Source organism: Chrysochloris asiatica, unplaced genomic scaffold, assembly GCF_000296735.1.
Source record: "Chrysochloris asiatica unplaced genomic scaffold, ChrAsi1.0 scaffold00019, whole genome shotgun sequence".
NCBI lineage: Eukaryota > Metazoa > Chordata > Mammalia > Afrosoricida > Chrysochloridae > Chrysochloris > Chrysochloris asiatica.
Window position 1 is genome coordinate 3,654,300 of NW_006408537.1, and position 24,723 is coordinate 3,679,022.

Sequence of the window (24,723 nt, forward strand, 5' to 3'; positions counted from 1 at the left end):
ACAGTCGAAGAATTGATGCTTTTGAGTTATGGTGTTGGAGGAGAATATTGAAAGTGCCATGGGCTGCCAAAAGAACCAACAGCCAGAGTGCTCCTTGGAGGCCAAGATGGTCAAACTTCGTCTCTCATACTTCGGACATTTTGTCAGAAGGCAGCAATCGCTGGAGAAGGATATCATGTTTGGTAAGGTGGAGGGTCAGAGACAAAGAGGAAGACACCCAACGAGATGGATTGGCTAAGTGGCAGCATCCATGGACTCAAGCGCGGCAACAGTAGTGAGGTTGGCCCAGGATCCGGCAGTGTTTCGTTCTGCTGTGCATAGGGTCGTTATGAGTCGGTACCGACTCGATGGCACCTAACAACAACAGCAAGAACAACCATCTGTGATATCAGTGGATATCCACAGATTCAGACTATAATATACTTTGACCTTGGAAAACGTTTCTAAGTTTTCAAAATTCAGCCTAGAAAAGCAAAACGCAGAGGGTCACGGATAGTACTCACTACTTTCACACTCAACATTTTATTTATCACAGCAACTGGGAGGCGGATTGGCCAAATATGACAACTGTTTGCAAAATATGCCTTCAATTTCACGCCTGCGACGGCTGCCCTCGGCCCCGAGACGCGGGACCAGCCACGTACTCAGCACTGGAGACCAGACTCGGGGGTAACTCCGCGACCCCGCTCAGCCCACGTAGGGTCAGGGGAGGATCTGAGCCTATCTTCCACCAGCAAATTCAGATTCCCAAGAGGAAAGAAGTAAATATCCCGAGTCACGAAGGACTCCAACCCCAATTAAGAGCCCAACAGATGGGGGCGGGACGCAAAAGACAGGATGACCCCACAGCCAAGCAGAGAAAGTGAATGATGGAGTTAGGGAAGGGATGAAAGGAGAAGAGGACCTGGGCCGGGAGAGCAGCAAGAAACAGTAAGCGGAGATGGCAGGCATGGGATTCCGCAAGGAAACAGACCTGAAGTTCGATCTGATCGCCGGAGTCGCAAAAAAAACAAAACTGGGCAAGCAACCTTGCAAGAGAGGAGAGACGGCACTGTAGGTGGGCAAGGCTTCGGGAAATTTCACCAATAGAGACGGCACTGTTTAGCATGCCCCTCCCATCTGCAAGGCATTCTGGATAATGTGAAAACAGCACAAAATAAACAAAACTTACTCTCAATTTTAATGTTTTGAACAATAAATTTACCTTCTTAATTCTATCTGGGTTTGGACTTTAATTAAAATTTTTTTATCATTAAAAAAACAAAAACAGAAACCAAAAACTCGGCCTATGTATAAAAGTAGAATAGGTTTTGAGCTTATATAGTTTGCACAGCCGCTTTAGTTCTCGGATGTGAGGGCGATCTGGCTGCGACATCTGTCACCCCATTGATCGCCAGGGTTGATTCGGCTGATCTGGCTGGCTAGGCGGGTGTCCCCTTCCTCCCTCACCGATCCATGTGCGTCCCTCCCGAAGCTGCGCGCTCGGTTGAAGAGGACGACCTTCCCCGATAGAGGAGAGGACCGTCCTTCGGTCAAGGGTATACGAGTAGCTGCGCTCCCCTGCTAGAACCTCCAAACAAGCTCTCAAGGTCCATTTGTAGGAGAACGTAGGGTAGTCAAGCTTCCAAGACTCCAGGCACATCCAAATGAGGCGCTGCATGTGGCAGTCTGCCTTTCTTTTGACAAGATTTTTCTGTAATTTTGTTTATATATACTGATGATGATCCAAAACCTTGCACATTGCTTTGATATAGGATGGCAAACCACAAGCGGCCAGGGAGAGGCTTTCTAAAGATGAGGCTTTCTTTCTCATACTTTGGACATATTGTCAGGAGGGACCAGAAGGATATCATGCACCAGTATGAGTTGGAATTGACTTCCCAGCACATAACCATCAGTGTATGAAACATTACTGAGCAGTTCTAAAACATAACTGAACAAATAATAGGTGAATATTAGGAAATATTAGTGTCATGTTTTGATTAAAGATACAAAAACAGAGAACACTCAAATCAAAGTTTTCTTAAACTGTAACTTTATTTGGGGACAGGAGAATTTTTCTTACATAAAATTAATTGAACACCTTAAGACAAACTATCAAAAAGCAATATTTTATCTTAAAAGGGTTTTGCTTAAGGGATTTTCTGTCCTCCTATATCCTCATTATTATGATTATTTTATAAATAAATATAGTCTCAGTTACTTGCTTGTAATCAAAATCAAGTGACTAAGCTGCTATCCCTACTGAGCTATCTGAGATCAGAAGCCTTTGTTTAGGTCGCTTTAAATTCACATTAGCTATAAGAAACTGAAAATACAGCTTCATGTGATATTGCCTCTGGTCTGTCTTCTTAATAGTTCCCATATGAAGGTCCTCATAATAAATTATATAAAAGTACAGTACATTTGGTTGACAAGTGTAAAAATCATGCTAAATCCTTCTAAAAATTAACATTTATTAAACAAATTGCTACAGAATGCTTTAAATGATATAAAACATCTTGCATGTCAAACATTTTTATACACATATTGCTTTTGGTCATACATTAAGCTGTAGCATACAACCTATATCCTTTTTTTTTTCTCTCACCCCCCAAAATGGCACAAAGCAATGGCTTAATGTTAGGGAAATGGTACTTCATGAGAAAATCTGGTGACCATTTACTCCAAGATTACCTATATTTGCACTTAAAAACATACCATTTCTTGTTTTCTTTTACATGTGTTGCTTTGATTGTATACAATTCTTGTTCATTCCAGTAGAGGGCATAGTATAATTCTATTGGATGTCTACAATCCAGGAGGCAAGAGATATGTCTAAGAAATTGTTTGAAAATCAATTTTCTTCCAACATAGATCCTATTATGTGAGCTGGGTGGGGCCTTATGTTCTCAATGGAATTTTATTACAAAATGAACAAACACTTCAAATGTAGCTTTTATTTAAATGCAGCTTTTGTACTGTGTGTGGCCTACAGACCTACCACTCTCATGGTACCTTTGGGCATGGAATGAGAGCCAACTCTCTTCATCTCCTGATAGTCTGGAAAGCTTTCTGACAAAAATGAGGTATAGCTGGAGATAGGTACAGTTAGAACTCATCATTCCTGTTGTCTTGTATTACAAACAAATATAATTCTATAGTCACTAAAAATATATGTAGCATTTTATTTTTACTTAACAGAAAAGGGTTATGATTTTCTTTTAAAATACAGCTTTGTATTCACTATATGTTCCTTCTCATTTTGGGAAAAAAAAGAGTACTTTATAAGATTTTGCTAGCTCTAGAATTTAGGTTGCTTTTTGGTTTTCTGGTTTTCTTAGCTGTGCATCTATTTCTTTGCTTTTGTATGAATAAGTGTGTTTTGCTTCCCAAGGGAATGTGTTGGCTGGTAAACAAAGGAGAGGAAATATTAAGAACAGTGAAATTTTTTTTCTGAAGTAGGGCTCTACAAAAGTATTAGAAAAACAGTTATATGGTGTGTAGTGACCCGATCAACTAAAAAACCTTAACAAAAGCTAGAGTGCCAAGAATATGGTATCTACCAGCCATTATTTTCTATAGGAGTTATTTACAATTTAAAACCAGCTTTCCAACAAGCCAAGTTTCAGATAAACTTACTTTCTATACATAATACAGAAAGGGAAAATAAATATTAGCTTATTGTAAGGGACTCATTTCTGAAACCACATTTTCTGTTGCTTTCAATAATGAGCTGAGAATATAGTAATACAGAAATGAATTCAGCTTTAAGTTGTGCTTATGTACACACAGGTATTTTCTTAAGCTCTGCTGCCGGTTTGTTAACAGGAAAATATTACCTATCAAATCCACATCTACTCTGCACTTTTCCCATGCTCTAGGGATCACAGCCGCTTAGCCAAGTATATTTTTGAACCAGATTCTCCAAAGCATAAATGGCTCCCTGGTGTTAGGTTAGGGCCCCTCTGGAAGTCATGCTAACTCATTCAGGCTGCACAACATAGTATTAATACCACAAAGCAATAAAACACCAATTTAATAGGCCAATGTTTATTTCAACCTATCATATTAACCTACAAAAACAATAATTTTATAAGGGTTCACTTGCTGTACCCTGAAACTTGGTGACCCTAAATAGTAGCTGGAGCCTTAGGAGAATGTGAGTCAATAATAACACGTTCCCTGGAGGGGATCTTTCCTCTTGCATTTTGGGCCTTCCAGGTAACCAAGCAGAAGTGGATGATAGATCTTTAGTTTTTTAGTTGTTTTGGGGTTTTTTTCTGTCTCCAAACTAGCTTTGTCGTTTTCAAAATTGTTGTAAACATTCCACTCAATGGATCAGCCTCTGCCCAACAGAATACAGCTCTTCTCACTGCTGGAAGACACTACATACATAAGAACTTCAAATGTGGCGCAGTAGACACTGATAATTATGGTAGCTGTGACTTCCCAGAGAAGCGGAACCTCAGCTATAAACTCACCTCCCCCAACATTGCCATGAGAATGTACTAGCACAGAAAATTATTCATTATTTGCTCCCCACCAGGTTTGGAGAACTGAGCTGAATACACAATCCCATCAGCTATTATATCCAACTTAGCACCATTCTCGTGTATTCTGTCAAGGATAAGAATTTAACTGAAGTGTGTTAACATTTATGTTAAGAATCTTGTGACTTGCAAAGCTTCTCATCTTACATAGCTGATTTTAAAAAAACAAAACAAAACAAAATAACCGAAGGAGAAGAAGAATGTGATGGCATTGTAGGTTTAAATTTGACTTCATTTGGATATCTCCTATCATTGCAACCATTCTGTAAATGATTTAAAACATATATACCGGCAAAGCAAATTACACACAGCAAAGCATATTATACAATAGCTAGTACTTTCAGAATAACACAAAGATGTAAAAAAAACCCAATAAAACCAATGACACTACAGGATGTCAAGGAAAACAGGTGATCAGCATTCTAGTGCTAATGCCAGTAAGAAAGCCTGATGAACCGAACGTGCCACACTGAAAATTCAACCACTTCATAAGTGTCCACAGACATTGTATAAATCATTCATAACCACAGAACCCTAAATTGTACCCTTGTTACAATACTGTATCAATTTCTTTATATTTTTTAAAATCTGTATAAAATATTATCTGGAACCCCAAAAGGAAAATCAATTAATCTTTAAAAAATCCATTACAAAGTTGGCTGTATAAAAGGTTAACATAATCCATATATACAAAATGCTGCTGTTTAAGAAAATAACGGGACCCAGTTTTAGAATAAAATAACTTTATACAAAAAAAAGAGTACTGCCTTCAAATCAACATTTTAAAAAAAGAAAGAAACTTTAAAAAGAAGATTGGAATGTTTCCATTTAGAAAATAACTATAAAGTGTTTGTGTTTCCATCATCTACATGCTTCTTGAAGGTAGAATACCACAAGGAGTCGAGGGAAAGTGTAAGCTCTCTCTCCCCTACGTTGGGTCTCACAATAGTCATCGCCGAGAGGCGTACTTGGAAGCCCAGTCCGTCCGACCGTGCACTGGCTGGGCAGCCGGGGGCCGGGGCATCAGTCCAGGAGTGCTTCGAGGCTGTGTGTGGAAGAAGGGTCGCCCAGGATGAGGTCTCACAGTCTTCAGAGAAGAATAACCTGCAAATGACAGAGAAAGGATGACTAGATTGATAGGGGATTCATACAAGCACACTGCAGGTGAATGCAGCTTGGTGACAAAAATGTCAGACAGAATATACGAGAACTTCAATAGGAGTATCTTGCCTCCCACCCAACGTCTCAGAATAGTTAATATCTGTCAATATACTATTGTTTGTTTTGATACCAATAATTAAAAAAAAAAACATTGTTTATTACATGACAACCATGTTGTCAGAGACTATATGTACATTATTTCTAATCTTCACAATAAATGTGCAAGTTTGGCATTATCCTCACTTCACAGATGAAGAAACTGAGGCCAAGGGAGGGTGGTAGTATAGTTTGGTTTAAAGCTACTCAGCTTATAAGTGTCAGAATTTGTCATAAAAAGGGGAATATTATTTCTTCAAGTGGAAGCTTCAGGAATAATCAGGAATGCAAATTTTCAACGAAAGGGAATTCTGAGGGACTTTTTCTAATAAGAAAACGAATTTCATAGATCTATCAAAAAATTCAAGCCTCAACTTGAAAATTGAAGGATTCTATGGGAAAAATGGAGTCCTGGTGTGGCGCTGTGGGTTAATGCATCAGACTGCAAAGTCGTTTCAATTGCAAGGTTGGTGGTTCAAACTCATCAGCTGCTCCTCGGAAACCCTATACAGGGTCGCTATGGGTCAGAACCAATTCGACGACACTTAACAGCAACAACATGGGCAAAATACTGAATGACGCAGGAAGCACCAAAAGAAGATGGAATGAATACACAGAGTCACTGGACCAAAAAAAACTGGCCAATGTTCAACCATTTCAGGATGAAATATATAATTAAGGATTGATGGTATTGAAGGAAGATGTCAACACTTCACTGAATGCTTTGGCAAAAAACAATATTCCAGGAATTGATGGAATATAAATTGAACTCTTTCAACAAACTGATGAAGCACTGGTGATGCTCACTCATCTGTGCCAAAAATTTGGAAGATAGCTACTTGGCCAACTGATTGGAAGAGATGCATATTCATGCCCATTCCAAAGAAAGATGATGTCACGAAATACAGAAATCATAGAATAACATTAATATCACATGCAAGTAAAATTTTGAAGGAGATCATTCAAAAACCCATACATTGATAGGGAGCTGCCAGAAATTCAAGCAGGATTCATAAGAGGATGCAAAATTAGGGACATTGGTACTGATGTCAGACGGATCTTGACTGAAAGCAGAGAATATCAGGAAGATATTTACTCATGTTTTATTGACTATACTAAGGCATTTGACTATGTGGATCATAACATATGATGGATAAAATTGCAAAGAATGGGAATTCCAGAATACTTAATCGTGCTCATGAGGAACATAAACATATACGATGAGGCAGTCATTAAAACAGAACAAAGGGAGAATGGTTTAACATCAGGAAAGATATGCACCAAGGTTGTATCCTTTCACCATGCTTATTCAATCTGAGCAAATAATCTGAGAAGGCGGACCACATGAAGAAGTATATGGTACCAGGATTGGAGGCAGACTCATTAACACCCTGCAATATGTAGGTGGCACAACCTTGTTTTCTGGAAGTACAGAGGACTTGAGATACTTACTGATGAAGATCAAAGACTACAACTTTCAGTATGGGTTGCACCTCAATGAATAGAAAAATAATAATCCTCACAACTGGACCAATAAATAACATCATGATAAACAGATAAAAGATTGAAGTTGCCCAAGACTTCACCTTGCTTGGATCCACAATGAATGCTCATGGAAGCTGCAGTCAATAAATCAAACTATGGATTGCATTAGGCATATCTGCTTCAAAAGAATTCTTTAAAGTGTTAAAGAGTAAACGTATCAGTCTGAGGACTATGGTACACTTGACCCAAACCATGGTATTTTCAGTCTCTTCATATGCATGTAAAAGGTGGACAATGAATAAAGAAGACATAGAAGAATTGATGCATTTGAATTATGGTGTTGGCAAAGAATACTGAAAGTACCATAGACTGCCAGAAGAACAAACAAATATGTCTTGGCAGAAGTATAGCCAAAATGTTCCTTATAAGTGAGGATGACAAGACTGCATTTCTCCTATTTTGGGCATGAGGTCAGCAGGGACCAGTCCCTGTAAAAGAACATGCTTGGTAAAGTAGAGAGTCAATGAAAAAGAGGAAGACTCTCCAACAAGATGGAGTAGCACAGTGGCAGCAACAATGGGCTCAAACTTAGGAACAATTGTGAGGATGATGCAGGACTGGGCAATGTTTTATTTTGTTGTTCATAGTGTTGTTATGAGTCAGAACTGATTCAACGACGCTGAACTTTTTACTTTGATATAGTTTCAGACCTACAAGAAGTTGCAAGAAAAGCACAAGCTACTCCCACAAATTCTTAATTTAGATTGATCAATTGTTTGTATGTTCCCCATTTACTTTGTAGATACGCATTTTTCTCTCATATCATTTGAAAATAAACTGGTGCCACAATACTCCCTCCCCACTTACACTTCATAGTATATTTCTGAAGAGCAAATTCATTTCCTTATATAACCACAGTGCAGCTACTAAAATTGGGAAATTTAACATTAATGTGATAATTCACCAATGTTAATCAATTGCCTCAATAGTGATTTCTTTCTGGTTCAGGATCCAATCATCCATCACATTAATTTTGGTTGTCATATCCTTTTAACTTCCTGTAATCTGGAATAATTCCTCAGGTTTCATGTTTCTTGATACTGACATTTTTGGAGTACCCAGGCTGGTTGTTTTGTAGATGATCTGTTCACTTGAGTTTGTCTGACATTTTCTCCTGGTGAGATTCAGGCTACCTGGTTTTGGCAAGAACACCAGAGAAGGGAGGCTGCATCTTAGTAGCAGACTCATGTTGTTGCATTATCTCAGCATTGGCGATGTTTGAACACCTGGTGAAGGTGATGTTCACCAGGTGTCACCACTGTAAAGCCTATTTTCCCCTTTATAATTAATAAGTGTTCCTTCTCTTTTTAAGGAGCTCTGGTAGAATATTGGTTATGAGTTGGGCTGCTAACCTAAACGTCAGCAGCTCAAAACTACCAGGTGTTCCACGGGGAAAAGATGAGGCTTTCTGCTCCAGTAAAGATTTACAGACTTGGAAACTCTATACAGGGTCACTATGAGTTGGAACTGACTTAATGGCACATAACCACCACCACTTTGTCTTTTTAAATAATTTAATTTAATTTTAACTTTGGTGGTGGTGTTAAGCATTGTTGAGTCAGTTCCAACTCATAGTAACCCTGTCTAGGGTTTCCAGGAGCAGCTGGTGGGTTTGAAATGCCGACCTTGAGGTTCAAACCTTGTGGTCCAGTGCATTTTCCTGCAACACAAATTCACCTATTTAAAGTGAACAGGGTCAATGGTTTTTTTTAGGATATATGTATTCTCTTTTGAACTACCCTGCCAATCAGTTTTGTATTCTTGGAAACTTGTCTTGTCAAGGGCACAATGGGCCCTCATTGCTAGACTCAATGGTCACTTCTTGGCCATCATTGTTTTTGGCTCCTCTGCATCAATTAATGCACGTGATCTCTCCTTCCTCCTCAAAGCACTTCACTTGGCTTTAGCACACCACTGGTCTCTCTCTCACCTACAGACTACCCTTTGCTGGCTATTTCTCATCACCCCAACCTCCTAATATTGTAGTGGTCTCAGGGCTCAGTCCTTAATCCTGCTTTCTTCTCCACCAGCACCCATCTCCTTGGTGCTCACCTCCAGACTCATATTACTGGTAATTCCCATATTCATATTTCTAGCCCAGACCACTCCTCTGAGTTCAAGAATCACATACCCAGGTGCCTAGTCAATATTTCCACTTGAATAGCTAACAGGCATCTCAAACATGCATGCCCCAAACTGAGCTCTTGATCTTTCTCCCATAGTCTTCCCTAACTCAGTTAAGGACAAGTCCATTCTATAGTTGTCATTGCACAACATGCACCAAAAATATCAGTGCCATCTAGAATCCTCCCCCCACCCCTTAGTTTTTAATATCCACTTAGACTCTGTCAGTAAATTCTGCTGATAAACTTTGATATCATTTTACCATCTCAGCTATTCTACCCTGGCCTAACCCAGTGTCATTTCTTGCCTGGTTGGTAGCAACAGCTACTTAACTGGTTTCCCTGCTTTCAACCTTGATCTCCTTTAGTCTAGTGAAAACCAGGAACCTGAGTAAGCTTGTTAAGATGGAAGTCAAATCACCTCAGTCCTCTGCTCAAAGCCCTTCAACGTCTCTCAGAGTAGATGACAAACTGCATACGATGGCCTGCTCTCAGCACCATCAGGCCTCTCGGCACCTCTGTGATCTCTTCTACCTACTTCTCTTCTCTCACCCACACCATTTGCATATCTGGCTCCTTGCTGTTCCTCAGAGCTCTCGCACTTAAGTAAAGATTTATAGTCCCAGAAACCCTATACAGGGTTACTGAGTTGGAACTGACTTGGTGGAACTGGGGGAGGAAAAAAAAAAAAAAAAAATATATATATATATATATATATATACATATATATACACACATACCCTGGTAGCATAGTGGAGTTGTGGTGTGGTATTGCAGGTAAATGCACTGGACTGCAGGTCGGTTTAAACTGCAAGATCGGCGGTTCAAGCTCACCAGCCATTTCTCAGAAACCCTATACAGGGTTGCTATGATTTGGAACTGACTTGCTGGCACTTAACAACAACAACAACAACAGCAAGAGTGGTGGATTAGGAGCTGGACTGCTAACTATAAGGTCAGTAGTTTGAATTTACCAGCTACTCCACAGGAGAAACAGAAGGCTTTCTATTCCTGTAAAGATTCATAGCCTTGGAAACTCTATACAGGGTCATTATGAGTCGGAACCAACTCAGTGACACAGTCACCACCACCACATTTATATATGTGAGAAAGATCAGGCCTTCTGCTCCTGTAAACATTTATAGCCTTGGAAATCTTACACAGAGTAGATATTGGTCTGAACCGACTCAGAGGTACCTGACAACAACATATATACATATATACATATCCAGCTTACTGTTTGTTTCTCCATTCACAATTAAAAGTGAAGTTCTACAGAGAGACGGGTTTTATCTCTCTCATTCACTATACCCAGGTCTACAACATGTCTGGTTGTTCAACAACTGTTGAGTGACTTCATGGATAATCCAAAATAGAACTTACCAGGGGAAGGATCTGGAATAGGTGCCAAGTGTACCCGCTGCAGAGCAGATCCAATTTCTTTTTTCAGAAAGGAAGGGATGTAGTTTCCAGTCAGTCCACTAGAACTTGTAGAGCCGGAACCAACTGATTTGCAAAAGCAGAAGCTCATTAGTACACAGACATGTATCTGTGATACAAACAGGGATAAAGAACAATCAAGAATTAAGTTTCTCCATTTAGCGGTGAAAGAAGGAGAAGGAAAATTGTAGTGAATTCTGAAAAAAACATTCCACCATGCCACTTTGTCAGAAGGACCAAGGGGGCCAAAGATAGTGTGACACATGTCAGCTGCAACCAAGTGAAGGTTGTTAATGCTGACTATTTTCTTCACTTAAAAATAAAAGTAGGTTTCCTTTGCTCTGACATGTTCTTTTCCCCCCTGCTCTATAATACAAAACACTAGAGTGTAGCTATTCTCTTACGGTTCAACACATTCACTATCTTGATTACATAGCTATTACAAACCGACACTAAATATTCTTGTCAGTAGATCTTCATGTATTATTTTTATAATCACTAACCTCCCAATTATTAAACTATATTAGGTAAATTTACTTTTATGGCATGTACACAGTGTGCACGCATTAATGATAGAACTATACACTATGGGTCTTTGTATTTTAGGAGGTTAACAGAATGCCTTACATATAATTGTTGTTATTGCTGTTAAGTGCCATGGAGTCAGTTCTGACTCATAATGATCTTGTAGTATTTCCAAGGGATAGCTGGTGGGTTTGAACCAGTGCTTATCCTATAGCACCATACCAGGACTCCTTACATATAGTAAATAAATCAATATATATTAGTTGGAGGAATGAATATCTACAATTTTGTTGTTGTTAAGTGCCACTCAGTCAGTTCCTACTCATAGAGACCCTATATAGAGTTCCCAGGGATTTGAACCACCAACCATGCAGTTAGCAATCCAGTTAAGATTTAAAGGCACACATGGAATAATGAAGTATCTTTATTGGTCCTTATACAGATGTAAGTTATATCTGTTAGGACAAGAGTTAATAAGAATTGCTCTGTGTCTTCACTACATGGAGTACTCTAGCCAATTGCTTCAGGCTGAGTGGGAAAAAGGGCCTGAGAGCGCCTGTATGAGGATTTGTGTTGGTCAGCTGGAGCATATTTTGCATTTTGCTGAATGAATACATAGAAAGAACAATAGGAAGTGAAGTCACATAGGCAAATTACAAATGAGGAAACACTTATAGTCAATAAACACCAGAAACGGTGTTCAACCTTATTAGTAAACAGCACATGCAAGTTTACACCACAATAAGATACCACCTCACACCCAGTTTAACACAAATTTGCAATCTCAAAAGTACCAAATGGCATCGAGGATGCAGCGTAACTCCCACACCCTGCTGGAGAGCAATTTGACAGTATCTGTAAAATTGGAGATGAGCACACCCTTTAACTGCTAGTTAGTATATCCAGAGGTACACTCACAGATGTGCACAACAACATAAAGTCCATTCAGCACTCTTTCTAAGACCAAAAATGGTAAACAACCTACTTGTTCTTCAAGAAGACGAAAAGAAATTATGAGGTAACATAAATTGTAAATAATAAACTATGATAGTCTACAGAGTATATCTGTGTGTATATATGTAACTGCTACACTTACGTATATTTATTGGAGTGAATTGACGATCCAGGATTATATTCGTAAACTTTAAATTTTAAAAGACGTAAACCATACTATGCATTTTATATATAGTTAAAAAAAACAATAAAAAGAAACATGCATGGGATAATAAACACCCACATCAGACCAGTATGTGTGGGGGCTATAAGTACATGAATATTGACATATATATCTTCTTTTTTTGTATTTCTTGAAGCAAATAAGTGCACAATGGGCAAAAGCAGGGAGACGTGAGTCTCACATGCTTACTTAGTAGATAAGGGAGTGGTGATGGTGGTGGTTATGTGCCATGGAGTCAGTTCTGACTCACAGCGACCCTGTTAAAGGATTTTCGAGGCTATAATTCTTTACAGGAGCAGAAAGCCTCATCTTTCTCCTGCAGAACCACTGGTAGTTTTGAACTGCTGACCATAAGATTAGCAGCCCAACTCGTACCCACTGTGCTACAGAGCTCCTTAGATAAGGGAGTAGGAATAGCTTTTATTAGAGGGAAAAACTTGTAGCCAACTGGTTTACTGAGCTGGGGTCAATCAACCTGGAGGTCTTATAATGAAATGTTTTCATCCATTTGAGAGAGACAAATGAAAGACCTTCCAGTCTACCTTCCAACCAGGAGGGATTTTGATGCTCTGGGTGGTGGTGTAGGGCTGGATCCCCACAAGCAGGGGAGGAGCTGGAAGGCCAACTTCTACCTTAGAAGGAGGTCCACCTCGCAGACCAGTGTCTCAGTGGTCAGACTGTAAGCTGTTGGGATTTTACCCTGGAGCTACCTGTGGAGAGACCCACAGTGGGAGTTGATTGCTGCTCGTCCAGGGCCTGCTGCTCAGAGAGAAAAGGCTCTCATGGTTCCCTACATTGTCTCACACTACTCTGTATCCATCCTGCGATATCCACATCATTTGCTTTCTCTCTCTCAAGAGTTAAGAATCATTGCTTACCTGAATTTATTTTGCTGATTACTGATACCGTCCCTGAAGATTTTCCAGACAAACCAGAACTAGACCATGAATTAGATGGAATAAAATCCTTGCCTGGATTCGGGATTATGCCATTTCTTATGTTGATTCCTAGTAGGGAACAAATGATTTGAAAATGCAAATTACATGTTTAATCTTGCACCTAACTTCAGACAGAGATGAGATTGGTGCAGAATCCAATTAGTCAGAATTTCCTGGTAAGCAACAATGAAAATAAAATCGTGAGGACGTGATGTGGCAGATGGCGGCGGGGATGTGGGAGTCCAGTACGTTGCTGTTGTTGTTAAGTGCCATTGAGTTGGTTCTGACCTATAGCAAACCTGTACAGGGTTTCCAAAGACCGGCTGGTGAGCTTGAACCGCCGACCTTGCAGTTCCAACAGCTTTGCAGTCTGGTGCATTAACCCACAGCACCATACCAGGACTCCTAGGCACTACAGAAGATGAAAATATAAGGCTTGGGCTTCAGCAACTATTTCTCTGATACTCCCACCCATTCTGAAGAGACAACCCCAAGCGTTTGCCTTCCCAAAGCAGGACCTCTGTGAATATGTGATACAAAGGAAATGATTTATCAATAATCAAAGTAACAACAAGGCATTTCTCTTACCAGGCAAATATCTCGAGTGCTTCAAGTAGTGCTGCTTGGCTGAGGATCTCAAGGTGGGCGTGTCTCGCCTCTGAGAGGAAGTCTGTGTGGGGGCACTACTTCCTGTACCCACATGTTCAGAGGGCTTCAGGTCCAAAACACTCTCAAATCTGAATCAAGACACCGTGTGTTAGTCAGAAAGAGTCAGCAAACATCACTGGGGCTGTGAAAAAATTCACCTCACAAACCGCAGGACCCCTATGCTTATACACAGCAGCACAACACTTGCCTGCTGAGAGTTTCATGGCTCTGCCTTTTCTTATTCTTTAAGTCAATCCTGCTGAGGGCTGGACTGAAATCCAAGTCATCCAAGTCAGCCCAATCATCCGACTCCTTTGTTGACCTGGAAACAAGACCCCATCTTCTCCTACTCTTTGGCTTGATTTCACCATTTTTGTGCTCCAGGTCAGCTAGGATTTTCTGTATATGTAAGTAAAAGAGGGAAAAAGAGCAACACGTGGCTAAAAGGAACTCATTCATGAGTAATCCTCATTCTGAACCTCCTGTGAGGCAAATGAGGATTGCTGTCATATTACACCCAAGATTCATTGCTTACCTGAAAGGGCAATCCTGGAAAACATCTTCCCAGCCCTTCTCTGTCCTCCTATCACAACAGCTTTTATTAGTTTGCATCCAAAGTTGTACAAAACAAAGATTTTTAAAAAAAGAAATTTAAGATACTTCTCATATACTAAGAGGGCAGATAGATTCTTATTTGGGCCTCTTACTCTCATTTCCTGAAAGAGTACATGTGATTTACACTGTCCTAAGTAGAGAGATGGGCTCCTGCTGTGGCACTATAGGATAAGCACTGGACTGCTAACCACAAGATCAGTAGTTCAAACCCACCAGCTGTTCCTCAGAAACCCTGTACAGGGTTGCTATGAGCCGGAACTGACTTGACAGCACTTAACAACACCAACAAGTAGAGAGATACGAAAATCTGCCATTTTATAAGGAACAATGCTGATAATGATTTCCTAGTCTACAGAGTAGACTATCCAGGAAGACTTGGGTATGGTCTCAGCTAGTTTCCACATTAGGAATTTTCCTAACATACCACTTCCAAGCTGTGGGCTGGGATAAAGTTTATAGTCTAGAGAGATCATCCTTGTAATCTCTTTCAGTATCGAACATTGTGCTAACTAGGTGTCAACCCTCAGTGACTACTGTCGTTGGGTACCATCGATTCCAACTCATAGTGACCCATGTGACAGAGTAAAACTGTCCCGTAGGGTTCCGTGGCTATAATCATTGAGGAAAGTGATCGCTATGTCTCTCTCCTGAGAAGCTGCTAAGAGGGTTTGAACCACTAACCTTTTGGGTAACAGCTAAGCTCTTAATCTTACTCTACCAGGACTCTTTCAGTGAATACTGTTGTTGTTGTTAAGTGCCATCGAGTCGGTTCCATCTTACAGCAACCCTGTATAGGGTTTCCACCACTGATCTGTGGCTAATGATCCAACATCTAACCCACAGCACCACCATAAAGGTGTTCAAAACAAGACTGTTCATACAGCATCACAAATGGTAATGAGAATCCTTGGCTGGGTTATCATTTTGTTGAATCTAATGAAATCCAAACTAAGAGAAGAAAGATTTGGTTTAAAAAAAGAACTGCAGTCATATATGAATAACAATCTATAAGTATTAGCATGGCATTTTATGATTTTTCAAAACATTTCACAAGCATCATGACCCTTGATCTTTATGACCAATCCCATCTGGTGGGCAAAATATGAATTATACTCTTCTTTGTACAGAGGAGGAAACTGAGTCCACAGGGATAAATAATACTGATAATGACTAACATTCATCAAGGACTAACTAGATGCCACCTACTTGTCTAAATCATTTTCTAGTACTAACTTATTTAGTCTTCAAAACAATTAGATGAGATGTTGTTGTTAAAAGTCATTGAGTTGGTTCCAACTCACAGTGACCCTGTAAAGTATTTCCGAGGAGGAGCTGGTGGGTTTGAACTGCCAACCTTGAGGTTAGCAGTCCAGTGCTGATCCTATTGTACCACACCAGGATGCCCTATATGAGACAGGTACTAACATCATCCTTACTGTACAGATGTGACAATAAGAAGCAGAAGGGCCAGGTAACATATCATCGAACTCCTAAATTGTAGAGTGGAGATCTGAAACAAACTGTCACCAACTTCAGTATACTGCTGCCAGCAGCTCTGTGGAAGGAAAACCTGGTGATCTGCTCCCATAGAGATTATTGCCAAGAAAACCCTAGGGAAGAGTTCTACTTTGTAACACGGGGTCACCATGAGTCAAAAATGAACTTGATGGTACCCAACAATAAAGCCTAGGCTCTTATCACAATTCCATATGATTACAAAGATAGATCTACTGTAAGTAAACCTTATAAGCTGAAAAAGAAAATATTCCACATAGTAAATCCCACTGCCATTGAGTCGATTCCTACTCATAGCGACCCTACATAGGTTTTCCAAGACTACATATCTTTATGAAAGCATAAAGCTTCATCGTTCTCCCAATGGTGGGTTTGAACTGTTGACCAATGCTTATCCCACAGAGCCACCAGGGTTCCTTATTTCACACAGTAGAAGTGCAGTCAAATGAGGAATCAGTCAGACGTAAAACCCACTGGTGAGTCTTCATGGCTTACCGACGGAGGGTTCTTGCTGTGGATGGATGGGAAAAGCAGCGGACTTGGCGTGTTCTCCTGGAGATGGCTCAGATGATCTGCCCGGGAGGCCTCTGCTTTGTAGGGGTACACAACATGTGCAGGGGGCTGGCTGGCTTGATGTTGTCGAGAAGAAATCCGAGGGTGTGGCTTGGTTGGAGGTTGGGGTGGAGGGACAGGTCTAATGTGGGGAGGGGGACCTGCCTTTTCCAGAAGTTCTTTCTGTGGTTTCCCTAAATTTTGTGGGTTTTGGGTGATGCTGCCCAGTGAGTGTCCAATCCGAAAGTAAGGGTATCGAAGGGCCTGGAATGAGAAAGCTGCTTTAGGAGAAAAGTTTGGAAGGTTAATACAATCAGGGTCACTGGGGTCTAGGTCACGTGAACAGTTTACTATAGCTTCTTATCCTCCCCCAAACCAAAACCCATTGTTGCTGATTTGGAATCAATTCCAACTCATGGTCACCCCATAGGTTACAGAATAGAACTGCTTCATAGGGTTTTCTTGGCTGTAATCTTTATGGAGTCCTGGGGAGGCACCATAGGATAAGCATTCCACCTCAAGGTTGATAGTTCAAACTCACAAGTCACTCCTAAGAAACCCTATACTGGGTCACTACGAGTTGGAACCAACTCAATGGCACTTAACAGCAATCTTTATGGAAATAGACTGACTAGCCTATCCTCTGTGGTATCACTGGGTGGGTCTGAACCTCCAACCATTAAGCTAGAAGTCAATTACAAAACATTTGTGCCACCCAGAGACCTTCTTTAGCAGAAAACAGTTTCATGACAAACTACTACATAGTCTTAACTCAAAGAAAATACATGTTAAAACGTTCGCCAAAGATGGATAGATACAGCAGTTTATTTTTATGTCCACACGTATGGTGATGTATCATGTGAATGGTATTTCCATTTTCAAAGCAACTATATGTGTGTTGTCTAAATCTCAACTACTTTTAACTGCACACAATATGTTTCAAGCTATTTTAAGATTGTATACTTTATATAATACACCCTCTCAGTGGAATTTGATACTATTTTTTATGCACATCACCAAATAAATTATTTTCCGGGAGACTTACAGAAATTAGAGTTTGGTACAAATTTCCTAAGAAACACATCAAGTAGAAGAAAAGAGAAGAAAACCTGACTAGCTGTTGGCCGCTTCTTGGGATCCCACTGAAGCATGTCTCTCATGAGATGAATTGCTTCACTGCTAGCATTTGGAATCAGGGTCTTTAAGTTGTTGGGAATACACTGCGGCCAACGGAAGCTCATAGCATTTGAAAGCTGATAGCCCTCAGGCCAGTCGGTCTGAAAGAAGAAAGGACACAAGCAATCACTGTGGCAGGAGTTTACGTCCAGGAGTGTGTGTCTCTATGGAGAGCAAGCTTCTGTTACTATGCCCCCATTCTCTTCTGTGGCACTGTGTGTGATCAAACAGCGGTATATACTGACAAGAGATGAAAAAGAGCATGAAGTCTGAGGAACACTGGAAAAGACCAGGAGTTTCTCACCAACTTTACACATGAGCACTCATCCCTTTGGGTTTTAGGGTTCAACCAAATTAGTGTTTTCCCAAATGTGTTCCACGAGGCAGGGCTTTTGGAAATTATGAATAGATATTTGAGGCAGGAAAGAACAAATTCCGTGTTCTTAAATCTCCATCTTAATGACCAAAAACATACATTAGCACATCAAGGTTCAAGAAGTCCTACAGTAGAGAAAGCTACTTCACCCAGCCTTAAGCTCCCCAATTTTTCATACCTCTGGGACTCTAAATGCTGGAGCAAATGGTCTCCAGGTTTTAACATTCTACTACTTTACAAGACACATCCTGATGGGATTGCATCCCTCCCACCTCAATTTCTTTAAAGCAAAGTAGTTTAGTGAATAGCAGCAACACCTCTTATTCATTCACTTAGTTATTTATGGAGTGCTTGCACTGGACTGCTAATCACAAGGTCAGCAGTTCCAACCTACCAGCCACTCTGAGGAAGAAAGGTTTACAGCCTTGGAGACCCTAGATAGAGCTGCTATGAGACAGAATTGACCCAATGGCAGTAGGATTTGCTATATGCTTAATGCTGCTGGATGTCCAAAAAGAATCCTGCCCTTAAGGATACTACTGGCTAAGAGAAAAAACAAGACATTTATTGAAAAAGTCAGAGTAGCAAGCGACAAAGAGGTATAGACACAGGTATACAGGAGAGGGAGAGAGTTCAGCAGTGGACTCCGGACATCTAGAAGGGATGGCATTACTGACCCACTAAAATGATGAAACATCTTTTGTACCAGCAATGGTGCTAGCATATAACTAAACAAAGATGAATCCTCACAATGAATGAGCGTGTGGTCCAGGAAACAGGTCTGTAGACAGATAATTGCACTAGTGACCTGGAGCATACTATGCACAGAGTAACGTGAGTTTAGGGAGGAGCTCCTCAGGTCCCACAGGATTCAGGGACACCTTCCTCAATGTGATGTAAGAGTTGAATATTGCCATGGGGGTGGCCTTCCTGTAGACTAAGGGAACAGACAAACCAGGCAAAGAGAATGGCATATGCAAAGATTCACAGGTGTAATAGGCAGAAAGTACTTAAAGGGTTGGGGGATATGGCAAGAGAGGAGGGTGGCAAGAAAGGCAGGGCCTCATACGCTATGCTACAGATTTTGGACTTCAGGTGATGAATTTCATTCATTTATTTTAAAAAGCAAATGTTTATTGAAGACTTACTATGTTCTAGATACAGGGAACAGGTAGTGAACAAAGCAGACAGGGTACCTGCCATCATGGTGCTTCTATTCTAGGGGTGGACAAATAACCACCAAATAAGTGGTGGTGGTGGTGGTGACGGTGGTTACGTGCCATCAGTTGGTGGTTATGTGGAGTCAGTTCCGACTTATGGGAACTTGTGTAGGGTTTTCTGAGGCTATAAATCTTTACAGAGGCAGAAAGTCCCATCTTTCTCCTGTGGAACTGCTGGTAGTTTCGAACTGCTGACCTTGAGATTAGCAGTCCGACTCATAAGCACTATGCTTAAGTCTATAACATAATGGGAGTCCTGATATGGGGCTGAAGGATAAGCACTGGATTGCTAACCAAAAGGCTGGCAGCTCAATCCTACCAGCCACTCCTTGGAGACCCTATACAGAGTTGCTATGAGTCAGAATCTACTCGGTAATACTTAACAACAACAGCATAATATAACGAGAGCCCTGGTGGTGTAGTGGGTAAGCATTCAGCTGCTAACCAAAAGATCTGTGGTTCAAATCTACCAGCTGTTCCTCAAGAGAGAGATGTGCAGTTTGTTTCTGTAAAGATTGTAGCCTTGGGGACCCCGTGGAGCAGTTCTACCCTGTCCTATAGGACCACCATGAGCCAGAATCGACTTGACAGCAGTAGGGTTATAGTTTAATGTCAGGCAGTAACACCAGCTATGAAGGAGAATGTTTTAGGTATGGAGGGCAGACTAGAGAGTATTAGAAGGAGGTTGGGTGACCAGTGAGGAGGCCGAAAGGAGGAGGATCAGGGAAACAGTGAGAAGGTAGATACTGAAGGCCTTTGAAGACAAGTGGGAGATACTGATGGTAGGCAGAGGGTGTATATGCAGAGGCAAGGACAATGCCAAAATTTTAGGACACATATCTACGAGGTGTGCAGGTATGCAGTCGGGGTAAGGAAGCAAAGTTAAGGCTGCTGCTAGGCAATGGGGAGTCAACAGATATTTTTAGGAGGAGAGAACAATATTAGAGCTGCTCTTTAGAAGGATCAATTAGGCCTTAGACTAAAAGATAAACAGGAGGAAAACGATTTGACGGTAGAAAGACTGCGGAATTCAAGAAGGAAGCTAGTTTGGTGGTCAACAACAACTGTTTTTCAGATGTGTTGAGTTTGAAGAGAGAATGAAGTCGGGGAAAAGCCCACAGGTAATTCTAACCAATGAATGAAGTTGTGAAATTAAGTGAGGACTACAGATTTCTTCTAGGAGACTTCTAAATGGATATAAACCTTGTAGCCATGAAGCTCTGCAGGGGAGGTGAGATGGCGTAGAGAAGCAGAGACAGCCATGACAGAACACAACATGATTAAATGCAGTAGGAAGAAGCTAATGGTGTCAGAAAGTGTGGGAGTGGAGAATTGCTGAGGCCAAAAGGAAGACTTTAGAATGAGCAGGTGATCAACAGCTCCAGTGAGTGCTACACAAAGGCTAAGGAGAGATGGGACAGAAAGCTGCTGGCTTTGTCCCATAGGCCCTCCTCCTTCATTCCACATTGTTACCTTTTTCGGTGTCCCCAGCACTTGGCAAATTTTGAATATGGTGTCAATTTCACTGGCCCCAGGGAAGAGTGGCCTCAGAGTGTACACTTCTGCCATGATGCAGCCCACGGCCCAGATGTCAATGGGGGAGCTGTAGTTGGTAGACCTTAGGAGTACTTCTGGAGCTCTATACCTGGGGTGGGGGGGAGACAAAGATTAACTGCTACTGATTGCTTCTGCTGGTCAGAAATTACAAGAACTAGTACAGTCAAGTCTCAGTGAGAGTACATACATTTCTATTTTCTATCTAGTTCAGGGTGGTTCACAGACTCAGGGAGGAATGGCATGGCTTCTGCTACAAAGGAGTACTTCTCTGTTTCCTATTGAGCATTTCCCTACAGGACTCTTACAGCTGTCTTAGAGCATCTTTGAGAAACACGCACACACGCACAGAGACAGAGAAAGAGAGAGAACACAACTTGCTCACAACATGCTCAAGTAGGCTACTTCTTGGCCATGGCAAGCTGCTTGTATCAAATTCCTAGGGCTTGAAAAAAATTTTTAAATAGCAAATTTCCACATAGGTCTATGGAAAATGTGAGCTTTAGCACAGTTTTAGGGACACTGTCCTCAGGGAGGCTTATATATAAGAAATTCTTTGTAGTATGAAAAAAAACAATGAATTGCTTTTTAAAATGAATTACAACACAAGTTTTTAACCTTATCCTGTTCTAACCTACCAGCAGGCATGTACTTCCGACTGCACTGCTTTTCCTAGTGAAAAATCACTACTATAAATCACTAGTATAAATTTAGTATTATCCTCAGTCTACTGATATATTTTTAAAAGAAATGCTATTAAATAATGGTAAGAGAAGTAGCAGTCACCATCTGGTCGATACATAGTCTGTGTATGGAGGTCTTGATCGGATTTCTCGGGCCAATCCAAAATCTGCGATTTTCACAAGCTCTGGTCCCATGCAGAGGAGGTTCTCAGGTTTTAAGTCCCGATGGAAGAAGCCTGTGGAGACAGTGGAGAAGGAAACAAAGGCAAGTTTGCTTCTGCCGGACTCTTTGCAGCCGTATCACTCTTTTCAGCGCAGGCATCATTTTATGGCATGACACAAAAGTGCTGAGTGGTCATCCCACTCAGTCTCATTCATTTCCCTTTGATGAAAAGAAACCTAAAATCGTTCACTTTTTTCCAAGAGTGAAAACTTGTTTTAAAATATCAATACTCATTAGCTGCTCTGCACAACTGAACACCTTATGGGATTTGGTTCCTAGGCTTAGAGGTTTAGGGTCACAGTTTCATAAGCCATCCCAGTTAATCGGCCATTATTAATAATGTGTTTAGCGTTTCTGTTCTACTTCCTAGTTCACTGTGTAGAGCTTGCGTCTTAAAACCTTGCAAGTGGCAATCAAGGCACAACTGGTCTCTATTCATCTGGACCGACAAAAGAAGAGGAGAGTCAAGATTAGGAGGAGGATATGGGCTGTATAGTTCATTGCTTTCAGAACTGCCTCCTATGCTATGAGGCCATGACAGCTAGGTGGCGCCTGGATATCATTACTGAACATTTGGGTCAAAGATTCCATTGAAGAAACGGTATACGATAGGATGAATGTAGAGCTAATGTTCTCCCATGTAAACTATCACATAATTCACAATAAAATATTAAAAAAAAAAAAGATTCCATTGAAGAATCTTGATCCATAGGGGTAAAAATATAGAACCGAATTTCAATTTATCACAGACTGCAGACTTTCTGGAATCCTAGAGTCTGAAGGAGCCTCTGAAACTATTGCCCTGAGACAATCTTTACATCTTAAATGAAAAATACTGACTTAGGTCTTCTTAAAACCTAACAGTAGTGTAGTTTGGTGTTGCTGCTGCTGAGTTCTGTCAAGTCTCCACTCTGAACTTGAGTAAAGTTCTATCATTTTCATGTATGTTAACCTCTCACTAATGGAATTAGATGGGATTACTTTAAGGACAGAAACCACATTTATGTTGCTTCTTTACGTCTAGGGCAGTGGCAGGTACACAGTAGTCTGAAAACAGATTCTTGTGGTTGAACAAAGGGCTTGGGATAGCTTTGTAGGAAAAATAAAGGAGCTTAATGGTGGCAAATCTGCCTGAGCCAATCTAGGCAGGGGCGACAGAGAACAGACCAGAGGCGTTGAGAGGGTAGAAAGGAGGAAGTTCAACTGAGAACTGAGAAGAACTATGACCCATAAGCAGTGGAAAAGGGGCTGGTGGTAAATAGGGCTCAGAGCTAGAAGTGCTCATTACAGAGTTCCTGAAGGTCTAAATGTATTAAGAGTATTTCCCAAACACTCTCTCCATTCTGGCAAGAGAGAAGGGTGTGGCTATACTGGAAAATGTACTAAATGTCAAGTATCACACTCTTCCTTGTTCACCTCCTCCTCCCTGTTCACCTTTAGTATTACATAAAGTTCCAAATGAAGAGTATGGCATAATGAAAGGGTCTGTAAGGTGAACCGCCTGGTTAAGGTGAACAAAGTGAATATAATTCTACAGAGCCTAGAATTCAGTGTACTTGGGAAGGGCTGAAGTTACCAAAGTGATCACAAATATTCAAGAAGGCCACAAAGGAGAAGAAAAAGTACTTCCTTCCCACTTAGGAAGCCCTTGCTTCTATTTTCTATCACCCAAAGCACAGAAAAAAGGAGTCCGGGTGACACACCAGTAACCGAAAGGTTGGTAGTTCAAATCCACTCAGCAGCTCCATGGGAAAAGACCTGGCGATCTGCTTACATAAAGACCCTGTCACATGGGGTCACTAAGAATCAGAAATGACTTGAAGGCCTCCAACAACAAGGCACAGACTAGTACAAAGGATAGACCTGGGTTAGATTACAGCACAGCTATTTTTCTTTTTCTGTCTTTCATTGGTTTTAGCAACTATGCACATATATGTTAGGGATTTAATTGTGTTCCCTAAAAACACAGTTTTGGAAAGGGGTGTCTTTTGTAATACTTATGAAACATGACATGTATAGGGTGTGTCTTAAATTAATCTCTTTTGAGATACAAACGATATTAAGCAAGCAAGAGGTAAAAAGCATAAATGTGGAAAGAGAGGCACGAAGCCACCTGAAGTTTGCTTAAGAGAGAAGAGACAAGAACCTTCCTCCAGGGATGACAGAGAGAAAGCCTTCCCCAGGAGCCGGCACTCTGAATTCAGATTTCCACAAGGTCGGCGGTTCAAACCCACCAGACGCTCCTTGGATACCCTATACAGGGTCACTATGGGTCAGAACTGACTTGATAGTACTTAACATCAACAATTACAACACACTGTGAAAAAACAAATTTCTGTTTGTTAAAGCCATCCACTTAAGATATTTCTACATTAGTAGCACTAGAAAGTCAAGATACTATGTATGTGTGTATATATACACATATATTGTTGTTATTGTTGTTAAGTGCCGTCGAGTCGATTCCGACCCATAGCGACCCTGTACAGGGTTTCCGAGGCTATATATCTTTACGGGAGCAGAAAGCTTCATCTTTCTCCTGTGGAACAGCTGGTAGTTTCGAACTACTGATCTTGCGGTTCGCAGCCCGATTTGTAACCACTACGCTACCAGAGAGCTCCATATAT

The 24,723-nt window shown here is 40.9% G+C and overlaps 1 protein-coding gene across 2 annotated transcripts in view; it reads right to left on the bottom strand.

Moving 5' to 3' along the window:
• Nucleotides 1-5,171: 5,171 nt before the first annotated feature.
• The window catches only part of ICK (intestinal cell (MAK-like) kinase), a 73,078-nt gene continuing 53,526 nt past the window's right edge, over nucleotides 5,172-24,723 (bottom strand). The window contains exons 6-14 of one of the 2 annotated variants that reach the window (XM_006835718.1): nucleotides 21,980-22,112; nucleotides 21,113-21,284; nucleotides 17,977-18,144; nucleotides 16,811-17,131; nucleotides 14,394-14,584; nucleotides 14,126-14,274; nucleotides 13,478-13,606; nucleotides 10,841-10,963; nucleotides 5,172-5,636 (exon numbers count right to left, since the gene is read on the bottom strand). In XM_006835718.1, the coding sequence (XP_006835781.1) occupies nucleotides 5,482-5,636; nucleotides 10,841-10,963; nucleotides 13,478-13,606; nucleotides 14,126-14,274; nucleotides 14,394-14,584; nucleotides 16,811-17,131; nucleotides 17,977-18,144; nucleotides 21,113-21,284; nucleotides 21,980-22,112 (1,541 nt within the window). In that variant the 3' untranslated portion in view covers nucleotides 5,172-5,481. The remainder of the gene's footprint in view (nucleotides 5,637-10,840; nucleotides 10,964-13,477; nucleotides 13,607-14,125; nucleotides 14,275-14,393; nucleotides 14,585-16,810; nucleotides 17,132-17,976; nucleotides 18,145-21,112; nucleotides 21,285-21,979; nucleotides 22,113-24,723) is intronic. The other variant, XM_006835717.1, reaches the window with a different exon arrangement.